The sequence below is a fragment of the Pleurodeles waltl genome, chromosome 4_2 (assembly GCF_031143425.1).
Source record: "Pleurodeles waltl isolate 20211129_DDA chromosome 4_2, aPleWal1.hap1.20221129, whole genome shotgun sequence".
NCBI classification, from domain to species: domain Eukaryota; kingdom Metazoa; phylum Chordata; class Amphibia; order Caudata; family Salamandridae; genus Pleurodeles; species Pleurodeles waltl.
The window spans coordinates 312,759,805-312,785,601 of NC_090443.1; the positions used below are offsets into that span (position 1 = coordinate 312,759,805).

General features: G+C 44.5%; 1 protein-coding gene across 1 annotated transcript in view; it reads left to right on the plus strand.

Moving 5' to 3' along the window:
* Positions 1 to 16,604, plus strand: part of SREBF2 (sterol regulatory element binding transcription factor 2) — a 237,577-nt gene extending 220,973 nt beyond the window's left edge. The window contains exon 19 of the mRNA XM_069231267.1: positions 14,002 to 16,604. Within this exon, the coding sequence (XP_069087368.1) occupies positions 14,002 to 14,222 (221 nt within the window). The 3' untranslated portion in view covers positions 14,223 to 16,604. The remainder of the gene's footprint in view (positions 1 to 14,001) is intronic.
* Positions 16,605 to 25,797: the final 9,193 nt, after the last annotated feature.

Here is a 25,797-nt window from a genome sequence, read left to right on the forward strand (position 1 = left end):
AACTGGAACAGACAATCCAGAGATCACAGAAAAGCTGCAAGGGAGTTGTTGATCAGACACATAAAAAGTGAATATGTTGCTCAATAGCAGGTAGTTTACCTTGAAGTCCTTTCTGTTTGCAACGTTTTCAGCGGGATGACAAATTCAAAATGAATGAACCATTGTAAAGCTGTTTTTCACCACAAACGTATGGGAAAGAGAGGGGAATATTGTAACAAACATGTTGACAGCCTTCTTCGTTTCAAGCAGCTGCAATGAAACCCCTTCGAAATGACTAAGCCAGTGCGACTACACAACTTTGTGACCAAACAATATGTGGATAATGACATAAAGGCACATCTACTAGATGTCCTGGAACATGGATCGAACCTAGACACAGAACTAAAGCAGGAGAGATTTGTATTGAAAGAAAAAACTGTTTGACATCATCACTAAAGCTAAACTTCCATGGTTTAATTGCCATTGTAAGAGTTTCGTCCAACCAGCCACTACAAAGCTGGTTACAAAAAATAACTTTTGCAAGCACATTGAGAGATGGATGTAGCAAAAGAAATCAGTGAATTTATCAAGGACCTTCTGTTGCATGATCTTCTTCCAACAAACGTGTTATTTGATGGAGATGCTGCAACCAAACAAGTAAACTACAGACTTGTACAAGAGCTCGAAAAAAGACTTTCACCTGAAGAATTTTAATTTGAAAATGTGTCTTCATTGAAAACTGCTGTAGTTGTGCACTATATGTCACAATTGCGTATGGTCAAGATTTAATCCATGCAAAACTTCAGAGAGGTCGTTCACGCTTTTCTACAGAAAGTTGGTGTGCACCTTTCAAGAACTGCACATTGTCTTTGACCGGTGTCTTGAACTGTCAAGGAATGTGACAGAATCAGACAAATGTCTATAAGTGGAACAGTTGACCTTGCCTACAACACACAATTCGATACATATACCTGTGCAACTTGATAAATTCTGGTCATCAACATCAAACAGGATGAACTGGAAAATTTTAACTTACCAAAACTTTGCTGATACTTCAATGAACACTGAATTGCCAATTATTGCTATTGGAATGACTGCCAGTGAGGAGTTGGTGCCTGCAGAGAGATATTCAAAAGATGTGGGCCATATTGTTCAATAACTTAAGAGCAAATTGGAGGAAGCAGACCTTCGTGTAGTGCCACATGTTGAGTGAACTTTACGAAATGGTTCCAATCGAGTCACTGTACTGTCAAATGACACAGATGTTATTAGTGTGCTACTTAGATTTGTTACAATGTTCACGAGTCAAGGATTGTCAGAGTTATGGTTACGTTATGTAACAGGTGAGAAAAGACACTTAATCCCTCTTCCTATTTTGTACAAGAAACTTGACCCAGCAATGCCCAGTGTTCTTATCAAGCCACATATGATGTGGTGAGGACACTGAGCAAAATTGTAACAAAGCATGGAGCTTTAACTGCTGAACCTATGAAGTTCTAAAGAGGAATTGCTGAGACAGAAGAAGAATGTGACTTTAAAGAAAGAGCTTTGTGCATGTGTGGAAAACGAGTTCTGACTGTCGCACATTTGACGATTTTTGGTACAGTGAATTCAAGAGATCAGTCCCGCCAAGTGACCTTCCACTGACATCATATTCTGTGCATGGACACATTAAAGGAGTGTTCTACTTGATCAGAAGGTGTGCAAACGTTTTGGATCATGCATATGTAGAGAAAGATCTGTGTGAATTTGGTTGAGATGATATTGATGGGGTGCACGTACATGTACTTGCAAAACATGTTCTGCAAAAAGATGTCCCTGTCGATATGCTCTTCTCTAATGCTCAGCATTGTGGATATGTACCATGCGTGATCGGCAGAACAAATCAAGTGAACTATGAAAATGTGTCTAAAACAAGAATGATTCATTTTTTTTTCATATTCTAATCATAAGCATTGTTTGGTGTATACATAAAAGGATTAAAAAACATTATTTGTTTTATTTCTATTTATGTCGCTTCTTCCTCTATTATAGCTGCCCTTTTGGGAAAAGGCGTAAGGGTTACTCTGACTAGTTATTTTCTTTCTCTATAGGACTACTTGATCCCCAAAACCTGTGTTTTGACACCAAAATGAAGTACATAGGTCTCATGGTTACTGAAAAATTACATAATCATTGCAACACATCCTCCATTTTTTAAAATGTCATCCAGAAAAATTTGGCTGGGGTTCAGGACCTTGCTAAGCAGTGTACTTCGAGGTCGGGCCGAAAAGGAAGGGACAGTCTGCTGCAAAATGTTGCTGTGGCTGATATTTTCAGTTGATGTGGCCAATACAAATCTACTCTGATATTGTCTGCATTCACCACTTTAAACTTCTAGAACAGTGGAATAATGGTAATTTGCATAGTGGGATACTGTTGAAAATTATAATGGGGTGTTGTCATAGGAGCACTCAAGGTGGTTGCATCCTTACGAGGATACTCTTACCATACTTTATCACTAACAAAGACAAGACATTTAAAGAATCTGAATGCTTTGTGGAATGGGAGGCTTAGGGGTATCTGTGTATATTAATCGGGTCCTATACAGAGGCATCGGCTACAGAAGTCACTCCCTAAACAGTAGTACATGGACAGAATAATGGGGACCGAAGCTAGACGGATTGAACCTGAACTGACTGGGTACCACACTTGATTCTGCTGGAACTTGATAGTGAAGCCAAATATAAAAGAGTATATTTAATGTTGCAAATAAAAGTGATCCCACAGTGAAGACCACTGTCAGGTAGGCCAACACCAGAGACCCTACAGTGACACCAGTGTAGTAAGGGAAGAAGCTTCCTTGTTGAGACACTGAATGCATTGAGAGGGAAGCGGATCACTGTCATGATTCCAGATGCAGGGTGGTCTGTTGGCAAATTAGCATAATGAAAGGAAAGACAATGAAAGCAACCTGAATATAGATTATTTCGAGCTGTGTATGAAGACACCAGGCTGTAAAGAAACCAGAGAGAAACTTTGAATGCTTAGGAGCTCCCAGTATCTGCAGTCAGCCTGTCACAGGCTCTTGAGCTCCTAGACTTCAGTTTCACTAGAGACATCTCTTGTGGCCACTAAGAGGAATCAGTGGAGGCGAGGAGGGAGTGTGGAGGTGAGGCAAACATAGGACCCGATGAGTTTTGTGGAACTGTTCGGCATTTAGGGTTCAGTTGACTGCATGTATGAATTGCAAAATAAGATAGAAGCACTGAGAATGTGAGAATCGTATTGGTTGTGACTGAAGTCACTCAAAGTAATTTGAAACCCTGCATCCAAAATGTTGTTGACTATGTTGAGAGCTGAAGTGAGCTGTCTTCAGACTCCCTACTAGGTGTTCAAAGTGGATGTACACTGGATGAGGTATTGCACTAACCAGTCTGAGCAGTCCAATATCAAGAACTAGCATACTGATGGCAAAGAAAAAGTGGATAAAGTCAAAGGTATCTATTCCTTCCATAGCTTAGAATAAGGTTTCACTAAAGACTTGTGGAAGCAATAAAGGAGTGTCTGCGAATGAATCTATCTGCATCAGTGATCTACTGGCCATGGCAAATAAATCTACGCAATGAAAAGTAAGTTCTGTTCAGGCAAATGAAATTTCTGGTGAAGAGGAAAGCACACATCTTAGTTGTGACAAACTGTAAGAAATTGGGTTATTATTTGAGGAGGTATGTACCCAACTCAAATAATCAAATAAGCTACTGTGCAGGACTGACCTCCTAGAGATGTCCTAACCAATGGGCTAAAGATTCCCGGGGCTCACCCTACCCACTTTAAGCATTTTCAAGATGTATGAAGTAGTAGGCCAGACTAAACCTGTGTTCTGAGAGCTGCATATGTGTGTATTTGGAGTTCACAATGGTAATCCTAGAGTCCTCTTTTACATATAATAGTAAAAGTACAGTTCGAGGCTGGTCCTGTACCCTCAACAAACTCAGAGACAGATGTCTGGTAGAACAAAAGTTGAGGTTTTGGCAGCCAGACAGTGGATACCCACAAATTGTTTTGACATCCTGTTTTCCTCCTTTGAAGGCATCCCCAAATGTTGCATGTCGACCCAGCAGACCTGCCAAACAGGCTTTGACACCGTCATGTCTAAAAGAGGCCCACTGTGATTGATGGCTGTCTGGCTGGGGAGACAAAAGAAGTGCCCTGCCCACACGTCAGCTAACATTTGCCTTTTACAGGTCAGGTCTCTTTGAAATGTTCTCCATGTGTCCAATGAAAAGCACCAGTGTAGACCTGTCAAGCAGGATGTGACATTCAAACAAGATTTAACACTTTAATGTAAAAAAAATCCTCTATTCAAATGCTAATTGCTGACTGGCAGAAGTGACAGAGCAGCAAATTGCAGATTAGCTTCCAGGGACTTTAGTGGTGGCAAATGTAACTTTCTAAAAGTCATCTTTCTAAATTTTCCACTGAATTGGACTGGTAATAAATATTTCAAAAGGTCAAAAAATTAAATTTGTAGCAGTTTCACAGCCAGGGAAAACATTTATTAAAAGTAATATTGTATCCTAAGCATTCCTATGGACCAGCCAACACCTGGTACAGTGAAATAGCTTTTAGGGCCTTTTCAATATAAGGTCGTGTTTTACTATACATTTTTACATATTATACTTCTAAATGCTATGCACCCTGCCTTATGATCCATAATGGGTCTTTTTTTGGAAAGGTCAGATTTGCAGTTTAAAACGTTTACAGTACTACTGCAGTGAATAGTACAATAAGTGCTGTAGCCCACTGGTAGCCTTAATTTTTTTATTTTTTATTTTTAATATACAGATCCTGGGTACACGAGCCTCGAACACGGTAAAGTTATCCTATGGGAGAAACATAAACTGCATAGGTATACTTGCAAAGGTACTTGCATCTTTACTGAAAAAGTTGTAGAGGGTATGCTTTAGGACTTAAGGTGCTGGGGGGCAAAGGTCCCAAGTATCACCAGCAGTGACGGTTTACCTACCCTGGTGTGTCTGGATGCAGAGATGCTGGTCGTGTTGGTAGCCTCAGGCACTCCCACAGTAAATGTTTATAGGGACCTGTCAGAACAGTAGAGCCTTCAAGGAGGGACACAGAGACAAGTCTCTGGCAGAACCCAATGTGGGGTTTGGCTTGTTGGGGACACTTGGGTCAGGGGACGAAGGCAGGCAACTTGTACTCAGGCCGGGGGGGCTTGGTTGCAGAGGTGCTGGAAGGCCACATAGAGTTGGAGGCTCCCACAGTTCTCAGTCAACCTGGAGAGGGGAGAAAAGCAAAACAGCAGGGCCACTCTGGATGTGGAGCTCATCTGTCTTGAAGTTCCTTGATGTGCAGTGAAGTATTGGCGGTGGTGGTGTCCGGGCTAGACACAAACAAGCCTTGATGTGCACAAGTGCCTCAGTAGTCAGGGCATTGGTGCACAGGAGCTCCTGGAGCGTCTAGAGTCTCGAAAGTTGCCAGAGAGATGGGGCTGACCTCCTACAGCCACAAGCACCTCTTCCTGACCTCCAGCTGCTCACCCAGTGGGCCCGATGACCAGCAACATGAGTTACCTTATAGATGCAGTCGGTGCCTCCAGATGCAGGAGGATGGCTCCTCTATCCCAAGGGAGATGCTGCCTGGTTGTTGAAGCACTGGACAGTCCTCAACAGCTTTGGGATGAGGCACTACTTTTGTACAAGTCAGGTTGGTGCAATTTTCGAGGTTTCAGATGCAGGGCGAGGTTTATTGCCAAGTGATGATTAAGTCCTCTGTGCTTGCGGTGACTGCTCTTCTTATGTCCTTCTTCGGTTCCCAGTAGACGAAACTGAGTTCCTGGTGTTAGGAAGACCCCTAAATATTGAATTTATAGGCATTAATGGGAGTGTATGGTAGTAGCCAGTGGGCTACTTACCCTTGGGGTGACCACATCCCCTATATCACCACTTCCTTTGGAGAGTGGGCATATTCCTGACCCAGAGTTCCTAGTTTCACAAAGGCAAGATGGTGGAGCCATTTCTTATGTGTCCACTTCAGGTAGTCCACCTTAGGGGTGTGACTAGCCTGGAACTGAAACACGCCTCCAGATAACTAATTTCTTGCCTGGCCGGTGCCAAATGGGCCTGAGGGCAAGGGGTGGTATTCCTCAGGTCTGGGGAGAAAAAGACTAAAATACATATCGATGACCTAGTCAGACATTTAAAATGATGTTGGTTGTAACTTGGTATGTAACCTTTTAAAAAATGAATAACCAGTAACATAAAGCGAGAACTTTAAATGGGTGATAACAAATAACAATCACCCCATGATGACTCCTAGGTACCCCTTGACCATGCTGAGGTTAATACTTTCTCCTTTAAAGAAACTGTGAAAAGCAGTTATAGGCTAACTCTGGCCGCAGTGGATCTAAGGATGTTTCTCAGCACCACTTTGATAAGATGGACCACATACTAAAGGACACATCCTTAGTGCAAGGTCATCTCACTATCAATGGATGACCTCTACCACTTCCTCAAGAGGGAGGCATGATGCCAAAGTGAGTCAGTCAAGTTCTAAGTTTACAGACCTAGATTCTCTAGATTGGGTTGCAGGATCTGTCCTCCATTTTTTGTGAGAAGGTCCTCTCAAGAGGAGGTCATAAGGAGGACGGAATCTGAGATGTAGGCAATCTTGATTTCAGTCTCCTGACCGAGTCGACCACAGTGAGGATTACTTGTACCTGATGAAATCTGACTTTGAGTGATGCTGCACCAGGGGTAGAGGAGGAAAGGTGTAGGTGCAGTCTGAGTTGGGGATAGGAAGGTGTAGATAAGTCTGTTAGGGGAGTGCCCCCCTTCCCTCCCCAGTAAATCTTTAGTAGTATGCTATCTGGAATTGTATAGAGACCGTGTACTGTTGGAGGCTGTTAAAAACGAGCGAAATCTGAAAAACCCTATACGTGGCAAATGGGAAGTAACCGCACCTGTGGTTCATAATAATCAACCACAAGGTTGTCCTTCACTACTACTTTAGCTTCTGACATATCATTCCATGGCCCCTGGCCTCAAGGTGATCCAAGTCTCTTTTGCTTGCTAAAATACCATTGTGGAAGTGTTTGTCCTTCAGGGCTTGCACCTGCTTTCCCTGAAGAAGAAGGTGAAAGAATGTATAAGCTAACATTAATACCCACTCTTCCTGAAGGTCATATGTAGCTCTCGCTGGTTCCGCAGAGCACTGTACCATTGATTGCCTAAATAAGAACACCATCCACCAATCGCCAGGTTTCGTGGCTCGGTGGATTAATGCATCCACTATAGTAATATGTGTTTCACCTCATGGTCAATGGTTCAGATCACAGCAGGCGTCATGAGCTTTTCATGCTTCTGAGGTGATAATATGAGGTAAGTTGAGCTTATCACAATAATTCAGCATCAGGATGACACAAAGGGTGAACATTAGCTACACCAATACACGTTTCGCTATTGAGGGGGCACTGTTACTAGTGTAGGCTGCAGCCAGGGCTACTTAAATGCTTTCCTTTGAACAGGTTAGAATATACCATCAACTAAAACAGACTTTACAAAAGTGCTGCATCTACAAGGAACTTACTGTTCAGTAACTGTAGAACTGGTTCTTCTTTGTAGGATCCCCATTGATAGTCATTAACATTTAAATAATTCGAGATATCTGCATGAACTCAGAGTATGTGTATATATATGTTCGATGGCATGTGTAGCTGCAGATACACATGCTGTGCATACGTCTGCCATCTAGTGTTGGGCTCGGAGTGTTACAAGTTGTTTTTCTTCGAAGAAGTGTTTTCGAGTCACGGGATCGAGTGACTCCTCCTCTTCGGCTCCATTGCGCATGGGCATCGACTCCATCTTAGATTGTTTTCTTTCCGCCATCGGGTTCGGACTTGTTTCCTTTTGCTCTGATAGTTCGAGTCGGAAAAGTTTCAAAACTCTCTATCTAATTCTTGTTGGTATTGTTTTGATCGCTTTCCATCTTCTATCGACACTTCGGTACCATCAGGTCAAACATCTTTACTCACCCTTCGGGGTGCCCGCGCCCAACTAGGGCCTGGTTAGGCCGACTGCGTGGAAGCCTCATGGACCGGACCCCATTCCAATTTTGGCCTCAGTGCCACGCTTTATTCCCCAACACAGACCAACATCTCGTCTGTAATCTCTGCCTTTCCCAGAGACAGAAGAGCACAGAGACTCGAGATGGCATCCAAGAGCACTGAACGTCTCGATGTCGAAGAGGAGGAGATCATGCAGACGGCTGTCTCCGTTCGAGGATCCGACTCTGAGCAGAAATCCGAGGAGGACAGACTGGTCACGGCAGGACAGCACATGAGTATGCCTGCCCCTGTCCGAGCCAAGCCCAAACATAAAGCCTTGGGGACGCCATTGCCGGAAGGCCATGGCTCGACCCGATAAAAGACCTTCGGTGACCAACCCACAACTTCTGCACCAAAAAAGGCTACTCCACCCAAGCCATCACTCAAGCCGAGGCTCTGTCTCCGAGCCCAGCAAACATCGATCCTTTGAGTCGAAATCTCGAAAATCGTTTTCGGAGCCGAGACCATCCTCAACACTGACCTTTTCGATACCGAAAAAAACAGCTTCGGAGCCAAAAAAGCCTTTTTACACAGAGGAGCATGGACTTTCACAAGCACTCAAAGAAAGCCATAAAGTAACTGAGGAACACTCACAAATGGAGGCAGTGGATGAAAGGAATTTTAACAGCACCTCCTCCAAAGCCAAAGAGGAAATTAGCCTTTCAAGAAGAATTGGACGCTTCTCAGCCTCCAGCTAAAGTGCGAAGAACAAAGGAGAAATCTCCACCTCCTCAATTTTCTCCTCCTTAGTCTCCTCCCCACTCTCCACATTTACTTATCTCTCCCTCTACTAGCCCTACCACTATGCATTCACCAGCACACTCATTCGATTAGCAGCAGGACAATGTGGATCTATGGGATCTTCATGATCCAGACCCTATTCCAGACAACAACCCAGATTGCTATCCCTCTAAGCCTTCACCATCAGAGGATAGTACCGGCTACACTCAAGTCATAGCTAGGCCGGCATCGTATCACAATTTCACCATGCATACTGAGCCATTAGAGGATGGTTTCCCTTTTAATACACTCTCCTCTACACATGCAACTTATCAGTCGCTTCCTATGCTCCCCGGCATGGTAAAACATGCTGACCAAATATTCAAGGACCCAGTAAAAACAAGAATAATTACTCCTAGGGTGGAGAAAAAATATAAGCCACCTCCTTCAGATCCTGTCTTTATCACACAACAGTTACCTCCAGACTCCGTAATCATATGCGCAGCCAGGAAAAGAGTCATCAGGGGATGCACCAGACAAGGAGAGTAGGAAGTTTGATGCTGCGGGGAAAAGGGTGGCATCTCAGGCAGCCAACCAGTGGAGGATAGCAAATTTATGGCATGGTGCACAGACAAGTCTGTTGACCTCCTTTCTGCCCCTCTGTCTGAGGTTCTCTTGTTTATACTTTCATTGGTCCAGCAAGGCTCTGCTTTGGGCACTCTCAAAGGTTAAATGTCTGCAATCTGCTTTCTTACAGTTTCCTGATAAGTCTTCTTTGTTTAAGACTCCAACTGTATATAGGTTCCTTAAAGGGCTTACTTAGGTTTCCTCCATCTCAATTCATTATGCCCCAATGTGATTTGAATTCAGTTTTGATATTCCTGATGTGCGCTCCTTTCGAGCCTCTCCACAATTGTCCTTTCAGGTTTCTCACTCTGAAGACAGCCTTCCTTGTGGCCACTACATCTGCCTGCAAGATGAGTGAGCTGCAGGCATTGTCATCTAAGCCACCCTAATTTTCCATCTATCCTGACAGTGGTGCTTTGCACATTGGCCTCTTTTCTTCCAAAAGTGATTATGCCCTTCTGTGTAGGCCAATCCATCACCTTGCCTACTTTTTGTGGGCCCTCACATCCTTCAAAGGAAGAGGAGAGACTCCACCGCTTGGACCTAAAAAGAGCTTTGCCGTTCTACCTTGATCATATGAAAGAGTTCCGGGTGGATGGTCAACTCTTTGTTGGTTATGTGAATGCGACGAAAGGTCGGACAGTGCAGAAAAAAAAACAACTCCAGATGGGTCGTACTCTGCGTTAAAATGTGCTATACATTGGCTAAGAAGCAACCCCTGAGGGCTTGCATGCTCGTTCTACCAGAGCTAAAGTTGCTACCACAGCGTTAGCACACGGAGTTCTTGTCCTGGACATTCGTCAGGCAACAACGTGGGCATCTCTGCACACGTTCCCCCAATCATTACTGCATGGACAGTCAGGTCCATAGAGCAGGCACTTTGCCCGTTCGATCCTGCAGGACTTTCTCGTGTGAACTTAGTTTGCAAACCCACCTCTGGGAATGGTATTGCTTGCTACCTATTTTAAGATAAGGAATCTGCAGCTAGATGCTTCTGTCAGATGGACAAGTTACTCACCTTCGTTAATGCCTTATCTGGTGTAGACTATCTAGTTTCAGATTCTTTATTAACCCACTGATCTTCCCCGATCTGCAAACTGATTTCTAGAGATAGGGACTCCCTTTTCAGGGCCCTAGTTTTGATGCATCAGTGGTCAGTGTTCTTCATGGCTCTGCGCTTCCGGCGTGGAAATTCGTGAAAAGAAACCAGTGTGCCGGGGTGGTGCCAATATAGGAACTGCAATGCCCTGTCTGGCGCAGACGACCCTGACAATGGACACAAAACTGATTGATGCCACCTGCTCGAGAAAAATCTCTAGCCCCACACTGATGCCTGGGGGAAATTCTAAGATTGGGAATCTGCAAATAGATATTGTCTATTACAGAAGGTAAGTAACTTGTCCATCACTACATCCAGTCAGACCAAGCAGTCATGAACTTGGGGTGCTGAGAAAATAGACTAACCCTCCTGAACCACTGTTAACTGAGAAATTTGATGAGGAACCTTGGGATGAAGAATCACGCTCTCTCTCTCTCTCTCTTTTCTCTCTCTCTCGCACACACTCTCTCTCACACACACACACACACACTGTATCTCTCTCTCACACACACACGCTCTCTCACACACACACTGTATCTCTCTCTCTCTCTCTCTCTCTCTCTCTCTCTCTCTCTCTCTCTGTATCTAAAGACTCAAAGATGCTTAATGGTTGTGGTGAGTAAAGAAGGTTAAATATTTTGCTGGTGTATTTTTCTGAAGCATCTGTTCCTAAACTGGTGGAATGGTGTCTGGTGCTTTTGCTGCAGCTTTTCATTTCTGCCTAATTGATTGCTGTAGCCCCAAAGCTTCTATTACTGCCTCTGAAAGTAATTGAAAGGAGAGAAAAGTCTTAGTCTTCTCAGTGCTTGCTTGGTTCAAGTCTCCCTCAACAGGCCAGACAGCCTTGTCGCCAACGTTTTCTGTCAGTTGACATAGCCAGTAATTGTGCTGACATGGGAAACCAACTAAGCACATCTACAAGTTATGGTAGATGGAAACTGCAGAGCCCATGAGCTTGAGACCGAGCCCATTGTAATCCAGTATGCATGGACTGTAACAACACACCCATGCAATACTGACATAAATCAAATAAGGATTTCCTTTTGCTTTGGGACTCTGGGAATGACAAGAGCAACCATCTTACAAAGTCCATTGTTATAACACAGAAGCAAACAACCGACGTTCTGACTGAAGTGCGGAACTGTAAGAAGAGAGGATTAGGTTCTAGGGCCTTTGGGACCCACAGGTCAACAGCCCCGTGCTGGGTGCCACTGTTACATTCTTTGGTTTTATCGGGAATACCTAGCTAGTCACATGCACAATCAGGGCCTCCTGAAATGGCTTTGTGCAACTCAGTGCCTTTTTACCCACCAGTAGCTCCCCGAAAAAGGTGAATTTAGATTCCATTGCATACATTTGAATGCATTTCATATCCATTGTTTTCTTGTGTGTTTTTGGCATGGTTGAGGACTGCACCTGGTGAGCTGAAACTGGGACCCCCAGGATTCTGGAATTCCACCTCTGGAAATGAGTCCAGCACACAGATGTTTTGCTAATCAATCTAGGGCACAGATGTTTTGCTAATCCACTGGCAACGCACTAGCGATCTAAGGGGTTGTAAAAAGTTAGCTTCTCACTATCATACTACTCCATTCCCCAAAGTCATGTTGCTTACTGAATTGGATATGAAGCCTACTCTAACAGCCCCCACCCCACGTTCATTGAATAAACTGCTTCGAAGCCAGGCCTGCTTGTACTCTTAGGATGAATTATGTGGACAGTTAGTTCTTTCATTTAATGTAAGTTTCAGTTTTAACCTGACATTCACCAAAATAGCCTTAGAACTAGAAGCCGTCGGGACAGATCGGAAAGTCGTGCTTTTAGGGCTGACTTTAAACCACTGGTCGCTGACCAGATTTTGACTTCTTATATCGCAGCCAGCTTCGGGCTAACAGTAGAACCGACACATCGGAGTGGCGACTGGTGTCAAGGCCTTAGCTGCCGGTATCATATCAAACTGTCAGATTCACATTCTTTAACAGCCACAGTAGGCACGACACAGGGTGCCTTGAAGAGAAAATTGCTAACTTGCCTGTGTAAAGGCCCGAATATACTTCAAGAAAGGCTTGGCAGGTTGGAAAGATAACTTAGAAACAGGCTACTGGCGCTCACCATCCTGTTTGTATACCTTTTAGAAGGGAACAGTTTCTAGTCTAAGAGTGGGGAAGATCCATCCTCTAAAAGGAGACTTCATTGCCACAATTAACTTTGCCTTCCTTTCCTGAATGCCTTTTAGATGCACAAGGGCAAAAAGAGAAGAAGAAAATCATGGAAGCCCCCAAGACGCCAAATAAACTTGCAACGTAGTTCAGGAGGCCCTAGGATTTTAGAGAGGATATGCCTGCAAATATGAAGACAAATATTCCAACAAACATCGAAAAGAAGCAAAGGGGAAAAAGGGAACTGGGATCACCAGCTGCCAAGTGCCATTTCTACATGGCGCACATTACTTATAATGGAGTTGAACGGCTCAGTTTGTGATGTTGAAGCGTGCCATCTGCCATCAATAATAGTGTACTGTGATGAGAAACTTTTAAAGATCCAATGTGGCACTTGGGAAGGGTTCCCTTCAGGAGTCTGCATGAGTAGATGTACATGTGAAAGAAAGATATGCTAATACACCTGTGGGTGAAAGTGATATAACCCCTTTGTAAAGTCTGCCTGTTTGTGATTCTACAATCTTTCCTTTCTGATTTGTATAGCTATTCCTAGTAGTTTAGCCCTCCAAGGCTATCACCATACACTATGCAGTTTTCTGGCATAACCTGAAAGACAGGATAAAATTCAAGTTTTATACACATACCACTGTAAAGCCCCATACCCATGGACCCCTGCGGTAACCCCTACCTTACATCGTGGAATGAGCCGCCACCTCCTACCTTGGCAATTTCCCCCAAGTTACTTCGGATAGCTATTTCCCCTGTACCCAGACACAAAGGTCATTTCCAGATGGTATCACATCACATCACTGCATTCCTCTCTAATGCTGTTGTAGGCCTCTTGTGACACTATACACATCCCTTCCTGTTATGTAGCTAACTTCTGTAGACATTATGATCACATGTACCTGCTCATGTTAATTATACTGTTTATTGCCACACGCTGCCTTCATGTTCTGCAGGCTCTTTGACTTCCTCTCCCATCCTTATCCCTTGGTTTTTTTTTCCCTTCAAATGTTTTACTCACACCCAGTGTTCTGTAATTGTTGACAATGTTGTACTAGCAAATAATAAAAACAGATTTGTAAAAAAAAAAAAAGTTAAAGTTTGATGACCACTTTTTGTTTTGTAGCCTGCACCCCTGGCCTCTCTGAATGTCTGAATTTTGATACCTGGAGCAGCCATGTGTGACAGCTCCGTTGTCGTATCTCAGTCCAGTACATGTGGGAAAGGGTGTTTTCAGGGTGTTACCATCACCCCTTCTGATATTCTGTTGGTCCTTACAAGCCCTTTTTCTGTTCTTTCCACAGGGGAGCTTGATGCATTGCCAGGTCAGAGGGAGCGAGCTACTGCCATCGTCTTGGCCTGTCGCCACCTACCCCTCTCCTTCCTTTCATCACCAGGACAGAGGGTGGTCCTGCTTGCTGAGGCAGCTCGCACCCTGGAGAAAGTGGGTGACCGGCGCTCCTACAATGACTGCCAGCAAATGATGGTGAAGCTTAGCGGCAGCGCTGCCATGGCCGCCTCATGAGCGGGACTGGTTCTGAATAAGACACCCCGTAGAACCAGCCATCATGTGACTGGATGATGTTTGGGTTTCTTGGGGCTGGGGTAAGAAGCATCCAAGTGGGAGCTGTTTCCGCTACTCAATTTCACAAACTGCAACAATCCTCCAACCGCCTTTATGGGTTTCAGTCCTGCAGTGCACACTGGGAGCGAAGAGGGAATCCATGCTCTGTTCATAGACCAACGCAGCAGCTTTTTCAGATAACTGCAGCTAATCTGTTGTATAAAGGAAGAATCCCCCAGCTATATATATATATATATATATTTTTTTTTTTTTTATACACGGTCCGTTTTTTGATACTTGATGTACATAGACAATGACTCTGAGTTCCATGGAGTGGGGGTGACGATGGGATGGAAATGGGACCATGTGTCTAATTTGTCAGCATCAGTAAGGCCGGCATGGAAGAGGTATACCAGAGAAGCCACTGTGAAGTGTACCAGATGCAGTGCTGTGTTGCATTCCCTCTTTATGGTTGACTTTGATATCTTATGGTAAGAAGGTGGTGTATGAGGACCTTGATCCTCAATCAGATCTGCTTTCCTTAGTCTGATCAGGTACTCCCATAGGTTGCTACTTTAAGCTGGTTCCTTCATTCTGCTTTGCCGCTGTCAATTTTCTTCCTGGCTCTGATATCTGTAATTCCAGTAGCTGCCGTAAGCTGTGTCAAAACTGAAGTGCTCTTGAGAGCCAGGTCTTGAACGTTAGTAAGCCCTACACGCTGCACTAAAGGATCGGAGCTGTCTTTGAGGGTAGACACATTGTAATAATGCAGATCCATGAAACGTATCATTTCTTGATTTATATGTAAATGTTTAAAGTGAGGCAGTGCAGCCTGTTAAACACAGTTACACCAACATGTGACTGTGCTCAGTTATCTTGGTACATGATGTAGAAGTTGGATTGCGTCAACACTTCAGATAGCAACTTTGAAACATCGGGGTCCTTGTGTGCTTCAGGACGGTTCTCCCTTCTTCTCTGCCCTTAAGCCTGGTGATGGTGGGGTCCTGACTGCCTCTAAAGAAGTTTTTACATTGCTCTGCAAATTTTGTGGAGTGCCCCTGAGACGTCTGTCAGTACCACATTCCGTAGCATTGCTCCAACCACACACGGGCCCGACATAGTATAGTGCAGCATTGTCGCTGCCTCATTTCTAGAGGGGATGAGGAAACTGATAAGTGATTGATGAAAAATTATATAAAGAAGTGCATAGACCTTGAATAGGGCAGCACACACAGCTAAATGCTCCCTCATTCTACACTGGTTGCTTCATCCGACAATTAATGGAAGAAAGAATCTCTATGTATGGGAATCTCTACAAGCCCTTGTAGTTGGCCTGTGTGTTTGCCTGTATCTTTTTGTATGTAAATAGATACGATACATGATGGTTTTCATATGGCATTCACGAGCGCCACCTACAATTTTGGATTTGCCCACTTTACCCTTTGTTTGTAAGAAGATTCTTTACATAATGGGTTTGTGAAGGATGTCACAGGCGGCATTGTGTAGAGCCTGAAGCTATACAGAGATGAAATAAGTATAATCAAGATGTGATTTCAAAGATCACAGGGGACCTTTTGAGATGAACGTCCATGTTCAGTTAGAGCTTCCCACCACACCTGCCTAAGGCAGAGCAGGCAAGCCTCTCTCTTCCAGGGTCTTACCTGTGAGGTATCTGGGACAATTGATTTTGGATCTTGCCTGTAAGTAAAGGTGCACGTGCAACTTAACTTACATCTGGGATTGAGAGAGTTAACAAGTCTTGTATATTAATATTTATTTTAATCACTTCTATATTGAGTTAATTTTTGACCATGTGTATTTAGTTCTAATAACTCAATTAAAGATGTATTTGGAGCACCGGTGAAACAACCTCAGGGAGCTTTTACCTGGCTCACAATTGTGCAGCCGTGGGTGAGGCGTGTAACTTGCCACGAAAAGCAGATGATGAGTGACGGTGAGAGTCCCAGCAGTGGGTGCTCTTGATCCACAGTTCTGAGACTTCGGCTTGGGATGGGACACTTGACTGATGTGATGCAACGTGGTCTTCTAGAAATACTTGACTGCTGATGTACATAAACACCCCAACTGAGGTGACCTTTACCAAGTGGACAGAATATGGTAGATGCTAGTTATCGCCCTGCATGTTTGGAAGGTAAGCTAGCTGCTCAGAAGCTGTGACCTTAGCACATTCTTTCCCATTCCCCTGGTTGTGAGGGGTGAGCTTACACTTTTCTCCCTGCCCCCACCTTTTATCATTCCTGTTACGGTTTGTGTTTTTGGATATTGTGTTTGTGGATTTCTGACTTGTAGATATCGAAAAATAAATTATTTTGCTAATTGAAATACGTGTAATTTAATGAATTTGACATTATTGCAAGTGGTTGATCCCTGAAGAAACGTATTGTGAAATATTTATTATCTACTGTATTTCTTGGCCAAAAGGCTTGTGTTGTTGAACAGCTAGGCCAAAGGCTCTGTCCTGCAGTACACTCTAGGACTCTTAGAAAGTTGGTATCCTGGATCAGCGGAGCAGACATATATATATATATATATATATATATATATATATATATGTTCGATGGCATGTGTAGCTGCAGATACACATGCTGTGCACAGTCCGCCGTCTGGTGTTGGGCTCGGAGTGTTACAAGTTGTTTTTCTTCGAAGAAGTCTTTTCGAGTCACGAGACCGAGGGACTCCTCCCACTTCGATTCCATTGCGCATGGACGTCAACTCCATCTTAGATTGTTTTTTTTCCGCCATCGGGTTCCGACGTGTTCCTTTTCGCTCCGTGTTTCGGGTCGGAAAGTTAGTTAGAATCTCGGAAAAAAACGTCGGTATTGTTGCGTTCGGTATCGGGTTAGTTAGAACAAATCGACACCGAATTTTGAAGAGCTCCGGTGGCCCTTCGGGGTAATTTCGATCCCCCGTCGGGGCCTGGTCGGCCCGACCGCGTGCGACTTCAAGACTGATGGAACGGACCCCGTTCCGCTTCTGTCCAAAATGCCATAACAAATATCCGTATAAGGATCAGCATCTGGTCTGTAACTTGTGCTTGTCCCCCGAGCACAAGGAGGATACGTGTGAAGCCTGTCGAGCGTTTCGGTCGAGGAAGACGCTGAGAGACCGAAGAGCCAGGAGATTACAAATGGCATCCACGCCGACAGGTCAACAACGGTTCGAGGAGGAAGAAGCAGCTTTCTCCATCCACGAGTCGGATTCAGAAGAACTCGACGCCGAAGAAACAACAACCGTGAGTAAGACGTCGAAAATAAGGACTCACGAAAAGTCCACAAAAGCCCAGGGGACGCCACCGCCAACAGGCCTTGGCTTAACCCAAAAACTAGGTGACCGACCCAAGGCACCAAAAAAGGGCATGCTGGTGTCGAAGTCATCCGACTCCGGTCGTGATACCGCCACACGGCAACCTCAGAGCCGAGACAGCGGCTCCGAGAAACTTCGGCACAGAGACAGCGGCACCGAAGAGATTCAGCACCGAGACACCGCGCCGAAACCAAAGAAAATTTCTTCGGAGCCGAAAAAGACTTCCGAAAAGGTTTCAGTCCCGAAACATCCAGCCTCGGAGCCGAAAACTAGTTCCTATACAGAGGAACAAGGGTTAACCACCCAATTACATAGATTTGGAGAGGAGCTTCAAGCTGTAGAGCCTGACTACACGCAGAGAAGGCTTCATATTCATGAAGACACAGGGAAGATAACCACTCTTCCCCCAATCAAGATTAAAAGGAAACTTGCCTTTCAACAAGGGGACAAGCAACCACAGGCAAAGGTGGCAAAGAAAACAACCCCACCACCTTCTCCACCACCATCAACACATGCATCACCAGCGACAACTCCACCACTAATGCACTCACCAGCTCATACCACAATGAGTCAGGATGATCCCGATGCATGGGACCTCTACGATGCTCCAGTGTCTGACAATAGCCCAGACTCTTATCCTACAAAACCGTCACCACCTGAGGACAGTACATCCTATACACAGGTGGTCGCAAGGGCAGCCGAGTTTCACAATGTCTCCTTACATTCGGAACCAATTGAGGATGACTTTCTCTTTAACACCCTATCCTCCACCCATAGCCAGTATCAAAGCCTTCCCATGCTCCCAGGAATGCTAAGACATTCAAAACAAATATTTCAGGATCCAGTTAAAGGCAGAGCCATAACTCCAAGGGTGGAGAAAAAATATAAGCCACCGCCCACAGATCCAATATATATTACAACACAACTAACACCAGACTCAGTAGTTGTGGGGGCAGCTCGTAAGAGAGCCAACTCTCATACCTCAGGCGACGCACCACCTCCAGACAAGGAGAGCCGCAAATTTGATGCTGCGGGAAAAAGGGTTGCAGCACAAGCAGCAAATCAGTGGCGTATTGCCAATTCACAAGCACTTTTGGCAAGATACGACAGGGCTCATTGGGATGAAATGCAACATTTCATCGAACACTTACCCAAGGAGTTCCAAAAAAGAGCGCAACAGGAGGTGGAAGAGGGACAAAGTATCTCAAATAATCAGATTCGGTCTTCCATGGATGCAGCAGATACAGCTGCAAGGACAATAAACACTGCAGTCACAATACGAAGGCACGCATGGCTGCGCACTTCTGGGTTCAAACCGGAAATCCAGCAGGCTGTGCTCAATATGCCGTTTAATGAACAGCAATTGTTTGGGCCGGAGGTAGACACTGCCATCGAAAAACTCAAGAAGTACACCGATACACCCAAAGCCATGGGCGCACTCTACTCCCCGCAGAGCAGAGGCACATTTCGGAAAACACCTTTTAGGGGAGGGTTTCGAGGTCAACCCACAGAAACCACAACCTCACAAACAAGGCCTACCTACCTTGGTCAATATCAGAGGGGAGGTTTTCGGGGGCAATTTAGAGGGGGCCAATTCCCCAAAAATCGAGGAAAATTCCAAGGCCCCAAAATCCCTCAAAATAATCAGTGACTCACAAGTCACACACCCCCATCACATAACACCTGTGGGGGGAAGACTAAGCCAATTTTACAAACTTTGGGAGGAAATAACAACAGACACTTGGGTCTTAGCAATTATCCAGCATGGTTATTGCATAGAATTTCGCCAATTCCCTCCAAACGTCCCACCAAAAACACACAATATGTCAAAACAACATATAGATCTTCTAGGACTAGAAGTTCAATCATTGCTACAAAAAGACGCAATAGAATTAGTACCAATTCAACAAAAAAACACAGGAGTTTACTCACTGTACTTTCTAATACCCAAAAAGGACAAAACTCTGAGACCAATACTAGACCTCAGAACACTAAATACCTACATAAAATCAGACCACTTTCACATGGTCACGTTACAAGACGTAATCCCACTGCTCAAACAGCAAGACTACATGACAACATTAGATCTAAAAGATGCGTATTTCCATATACCAATGCATCCTTCACACAGGAAATACCTAAGGTTCGTATTCCAAGGAATACATTACCAATTCAAAGTGTTGCCATTCGGAATAACAACTGCGCCAAGAGTTTTTACAAAATGCCTGGCAGTAGTAGCTGCACATATCAGAAGGCAGCAAATACATGCGTTCCCGTACTTAGACGACTGGTTAATCAAAACCAAAACGCTAAAACAGTGTTCACAGCACACAAAATATGTCATACAAACCCTTCACAGGCTAGGTTTCTCCATCAACTACGCGAAGTCACACCTTTTGCCGTGTCAAACGCAGCAATACTTAGGAGCGGCAATCAACACAGCAAAAGGGATTGCCACTCCAAGTCCTCAACGGGTTCAAACATTTCACAAGGTAATACAGGCCATGTATCCAACACAAAAGATACAAGTCAGAGTGGTAATGAAACTACTAGGCATGATGTCGTCATGCATAGCCATTGTCCCAAACGCAAGATTGAACATGCGGCCCTTACAACAGTGCCTAGCATCACAATGGTCACAAGCACAGGGTCAACTTCTAGATCTGGTGTTGATAGACCGCCAAACATACATCTCGCTTCTATGGTGGAACAGTACAAATTTAAACCGAGGGCGGCCTTTCCAAGACCCAGTGCCACAATACGTCATAACAACAGATGCTTCCATGACAGGGTGGGGAGCACACCTCAATCAACACAGCATCCAAGGACAATGGGACATACATCAGAGACAGTTTCACATAAATCACTTGGAAATGTTAGCAGTATTTCTAGCGCTGAAAGCATTTCAACCCATAATAACCCAAAAATCCATTCTTGTCAAAACAGACAACATGACAACAATGTATTATCTAAACAAACAAGGAGGGACACACTTGACACAGTTGTGCCTCCTAACACAGAAAATATGGCATTGGGCGATTCACAACCACATTCGCCTAATAGCACAATTTATTCCAGGGATTCAGAACCAGTTGGCAGACAATCTCTCTAGAGATCACCAACAAACCCACGAATGGGAAATTCACCCCCAAATAATAAACAATTACTTTCAAATTTGGGGAACACCTCAAATAGATCTATTTGCAACAAAGGAAAACTCAAAATGCCAAAACTTCGCATCCAGGTACCCACAAGATCAATCCCAAGGCAATGCTCTATGGATGAACTGGTCAGGGATCTTTGCATACGCTTTTCCCCCTCTCCCTCTCCTTCCATATGTAGTAAACAGGTTGAGTCAAAACAAACTCAAACTCATACTAATAGCACCAACATGGGCAAGGCAACCTTGGTACACAACACTACTAGACCTGTCAGTAGTACCTCATGTCAAACTACCCAACAAACCAGATCTGTTAACACAACACAAACAACAGATCAGACATCCAAATCCAGCATCTTTGAATCTAGCAATTTGGCTCCTGAAATCCTAGAATTCGGACACTTGCACCTCACACAAGAATGTATGGAGGTCATAAAACAAGCTAGGAAACCTACCACTAGACACTGCTACGCAAACAAGTGGAAAAGATTTGTGTATTACTGCCAGAATAATCAAATTCAGCCATTACACGCATCTCCAAAAGATATAGTAGGATATTTACTACATTTGCAAAAATCAAATCTAGCTTTCTCTTCCATAAAAATACATCTCACCGCAATATCAGCTTACCTACAAATTACTCATTCAACTTCACTATTTAGAATACCAGTCATTAAAGCGTTTATGGAAGGCTTAAAGAGAATCATACCACCAAGAACACCACCTGTTCCTTCATGGAACCTCAACATTGTCTTAACAAGACTCATGGGTCCACCTTTCGAGCCCATGCATTCTTGTGAAATGCAATACTTAACGTGGAAAGTTGCATTTTTGATTGCCATCACATCTCTAAGAAGAGTGAGCGAGATTCAAGCATTTACCATACAAGAACCATTTATTCAGATACATAAAAATAAAGTAGTTCTGAGAACAAATCCTAAATTTTTACCAAAGGTTATCTCACCGTTCCACTTAAATCAAACAGTAGAATTACCAGTGTTCTTCCCACAACCAGATTCTGTAGCTGAAAGAGCACTACATACATTAGACATCAAAAGAGCACTAATGTACTACATTGACAGAACGAAACTAATTAGAAAAACAAAACAACTATTTATTGCCTTTCAAAAACCTCATACAGGAAATCCAATTTCAAAACAAGGCATTGCTAGGTGGATAGTTAAGTGTATTCAAACCTGCTATCTTAAAGCAAAGAGAGAGCTGCCTATTACACCAAAGGCACACTCAACCAGAAAGAAAAGGGCTACCATGGCCTTTCTAGGAAATATTCCAATGAACGAAATATGTAAGGCAGCAACATGGTCTACGCCTCATACATTTACCAAGCACTACTGTGTAGATGTGTTAACTGCACAACAAGCCACAGTAGGTCAGGCTGTACTAAGAACATTATTTCAAACTACTTCAACTCCTACAGGCTGAACCACCGCTTTTGGGGAGATAACTGCTTACTAGTCTATGCACAGCATTTGTATCTGCAGCTACGCATGCCATCGAACGGAAAATGTCACTTACCCAGTGTACATCTGTTCGTGGCATGAGTCGCTGCAGATTCACATGCGCCCACCCGCCTCCCCGGGAGCCTGTAGCTGTTTAGAAGTAGATCTTGAACATTTGTACATTTGTAAATATATTACTTTAACCTTTATTATGTACATACGTATTCATTCCATTGCATGGGCACTATTACTAACATACACAACTCCTACCTCACCCTCTGCGGGGAAAACAATCTAAGATGGAGTCGACGCCAATGCGCAATGGAATCGAAGTGGGAGGAGTCCCTCGGTCTCGTGACTCGAAAAGACTTCTTCGAAGAAAAACAACTTGTAACACTCCGAGCCCAACACCAGACGGCGGACTGTGCACAGCATGTGAATCTGCAGCGACTCATGCCACGAACAGATGTACACTGGGTAAGTGACATTTTCCATATATATATTATATATATGTTTGATGGCATGTGTAGCTGCAGATACACATGCTGTGCATTATCCTGCCATCTAGTGTTGGGCTCGGAGTGTTACAAGTTGTTTTTCTTCGAAGAAGTCTTTTTCGAGTCACGAGTCCGAGGGACTCTTTCCCTTTCGGCTCCATTGCGCATGGGTGTCAACTCCATCTTAGATTGTTTTCTTTCCGCCATCGGGTTCGGACGTGTTCCTCTTCGCTCCGTGTTTCGGTTCGGAAAAGTTAGTTAACATTCAGAAAATTCGACGGTATTGTTTGCGTTCGGTATCGGGTTAGTTAACGCAGAATCGACAACGAAGAAAATAAAAGCTCCGGTAGCCCTTCGGGGCTTCTATCCCCCGGTGGGGCCTGGTAGCCCGACCGCGTGCGTCTTCAAGGCTAATGGAACGGACCCCATTCCGCTTCTGCCCCGAATGCCACAACAAGTATCCTTACACAGTTCAACATCTGGTCTGTAATTTGTGTCCCCCGAACACAAAGAGGATACCTGCGAGGCCTGTCGGGCATTTCGCTCGAAGAAAACTCTACGGGACCGGAGAGCAAGGAGGTTTCAAATGGCATCGGCGCCGTCAGGACACCACAACGTCGAAGAAGAGGAACGAAATGGAGCAGACGCCGAAAACCGTGAGTAAACCAGCCCCGGCAAAAACTCACGCCAAAATTATGAAGACCCAGGGGATGCCACCGCCGGCAGGCCATGGCTTAACCCGTAAAAACGGTGACATCCATCGGCACCGAAAAAGTGCACACACGTGTCGAAGTCATCCTACTCCGGTCGAGATCCCGGCACAGAGTATACTCGACACCGAGAAGCTGGCTCCGACCAGACTCGACACCGAGATACCGGTTCCGAGCTAAGTCGGCACCAAGACATCGGCACACCAAAACCGGAAAAAGTGGCTTCGGAGCCGAAAAAGACTGTAGAAAAAGTTTTGGTACCGAAACACCCAGCTTCGGAGCCGAAAAAAGCTCCTACTCCGAAGAACAAGGCCTTTCAGCACAACTACAAGGCCATAAATTTGGACAAGAGCTAGAAGCAGGGGAGCCAGATTATACACAAAGAAGGCTCCATATTCAAAAGGAAACAGGGAAAATAAGAACTCTCCCTCCTATAAGGATGAAAAGGAAACTTGCTTTCCAAGACAAAGAAAAACAGCCACAAACAAAAGTGGCAAAAGCAGTAACTCCACCTTGCTTTTCGCCACAACCATCACCACACCACTCACCGCAACTGTCACCAATTGCAACCCCCCCCCCCCATGATGCAATCTCCAACGCACACAGGATGAGCCATGATGACCCAGATGCGTGGGATCTATATGATGTGCCAGTATCAGACAATAGTCCAGACTGCTACCCAGCAAGACCATCACCACCTAAAGACAGTACTGCCTACACGCAAGTGGTGTCCAGAGCAGCGGCCTTTCACAATGTGATACTGCACGCTGAACCCATTGAGGATGACTTTTTATTTAATACGTTGTCGTCGACACACAGTCAGTACCAAAGTCTTCCAATGTTACCAGGGATGTTGAAACACGCGAAACAAGTATTTCAAGAACCCGTCAAAGTCAGAGCCATCACACCTAGGGTCGAGAAAAAGTACAAGCCCCCCCTACAGACCCTGTGTACATCACGCAACAACTGACACCTGACTCCGTAGTAGTAGGCGCAGCACGTAAAAGGGCTAATTCACACACCTCTGGAGATGCACCACCACCCGACAAAGAAAGTCAAAAGTTTGATGCAGCGGGGAAGAGAGTTGCAGCACAAGCGGCCAATCAATGGCGCATTGCCAATTCCCAAGCTTTATTGTAAAGATATGACAGAGCTCATTGGGATGAAATGCAGCACTTTATAGAACATCTGCCCAAGGAGTTCCAAAAGCGTGCACAACAAGTGGTGGAAGAGGGCCAAAGTATCTCGAACAATCAGATACGATCGGCAATGGACGCAGCAGACACAGCCACAAGAACTGTGAATACAGCGGTCACTATTCGGACGCATGGCTACGCACCTCCGAGTTTAAGTCAGAGATCCAACAGGCTGTGCTTAATATGCCTTTTAGTGGACAGCAGTTGTTTGGGCCGGAGGTGGACACAGCTCTAGAGAAGCTGAAGGACGACACTGATACGGCCAAGGCCATGGGCGCGCTCTACTCCCCACAGAGCAGAGGCACATTTAGGAAGACACAATTTAGAGGGGGGTTTCGGGCCCAAAGCCCAGAACCCTCAACTTCACAAACCAGACCCACATACCAGGGCCAGTATCAAAGAGGAGGTTTTCGAGGACAATACAGAGGTGGACAGTTCCCTAAAACTAGAGGAAAGTTCCAAAGCCCAAAAACACCTCAAACTAAACAGTGACTTCAGTGTCACAAATCCCCAACCCATAACACCAGCGGGGGGGAGACTCACAGATTATTACCAACATTGGGAGGAAATAACAGACTTGTGGGTCCTATCCATTGTCCAACATGGTTATTGCATAGAATTCCTACAATTACCACCAAATGTGCCTCCAAGAACACACAACATGTCCAAACAGCACTTGGATCTGTTACAACTAGAAGTCTAAGCGTTGTTACAAAAAGATGCAATAGAACTGGTACCCAACCATCAGAAAGGAACAGGTGTTTATTCCCTGTATTTTCTAATACCTAAAAAGGACAAAACTCTGAGACCCATCTTAGATCTCAGAACACTAAGGGCCTGATTCTAACTTTGGAGGACGGTGTTAAACCGTCCCAAAAGTGGCGGATATACCACCTACCGTATTACGAGTCCATTATATCCTATGGAACTCGTAATACGGTAGGTGGTATATCCGCCACTTTTGGGACGGTTTAACACCGTCCTCCAAAGTTAGAATCAGGCCCTAAATCTTTACATCAAATCAGATCACTTTCACATGGTGACACTTCAAGACGTAATCCACTTGCTCAAACAACAAGACTACATGTCAACATTAGATCTCAAGGATGCGTACTTCCATATACCCATACATCCTTCACACAGGAAATACTTAAGGTTTGTAATCCAAGGAGTACATTACCAATTCAAA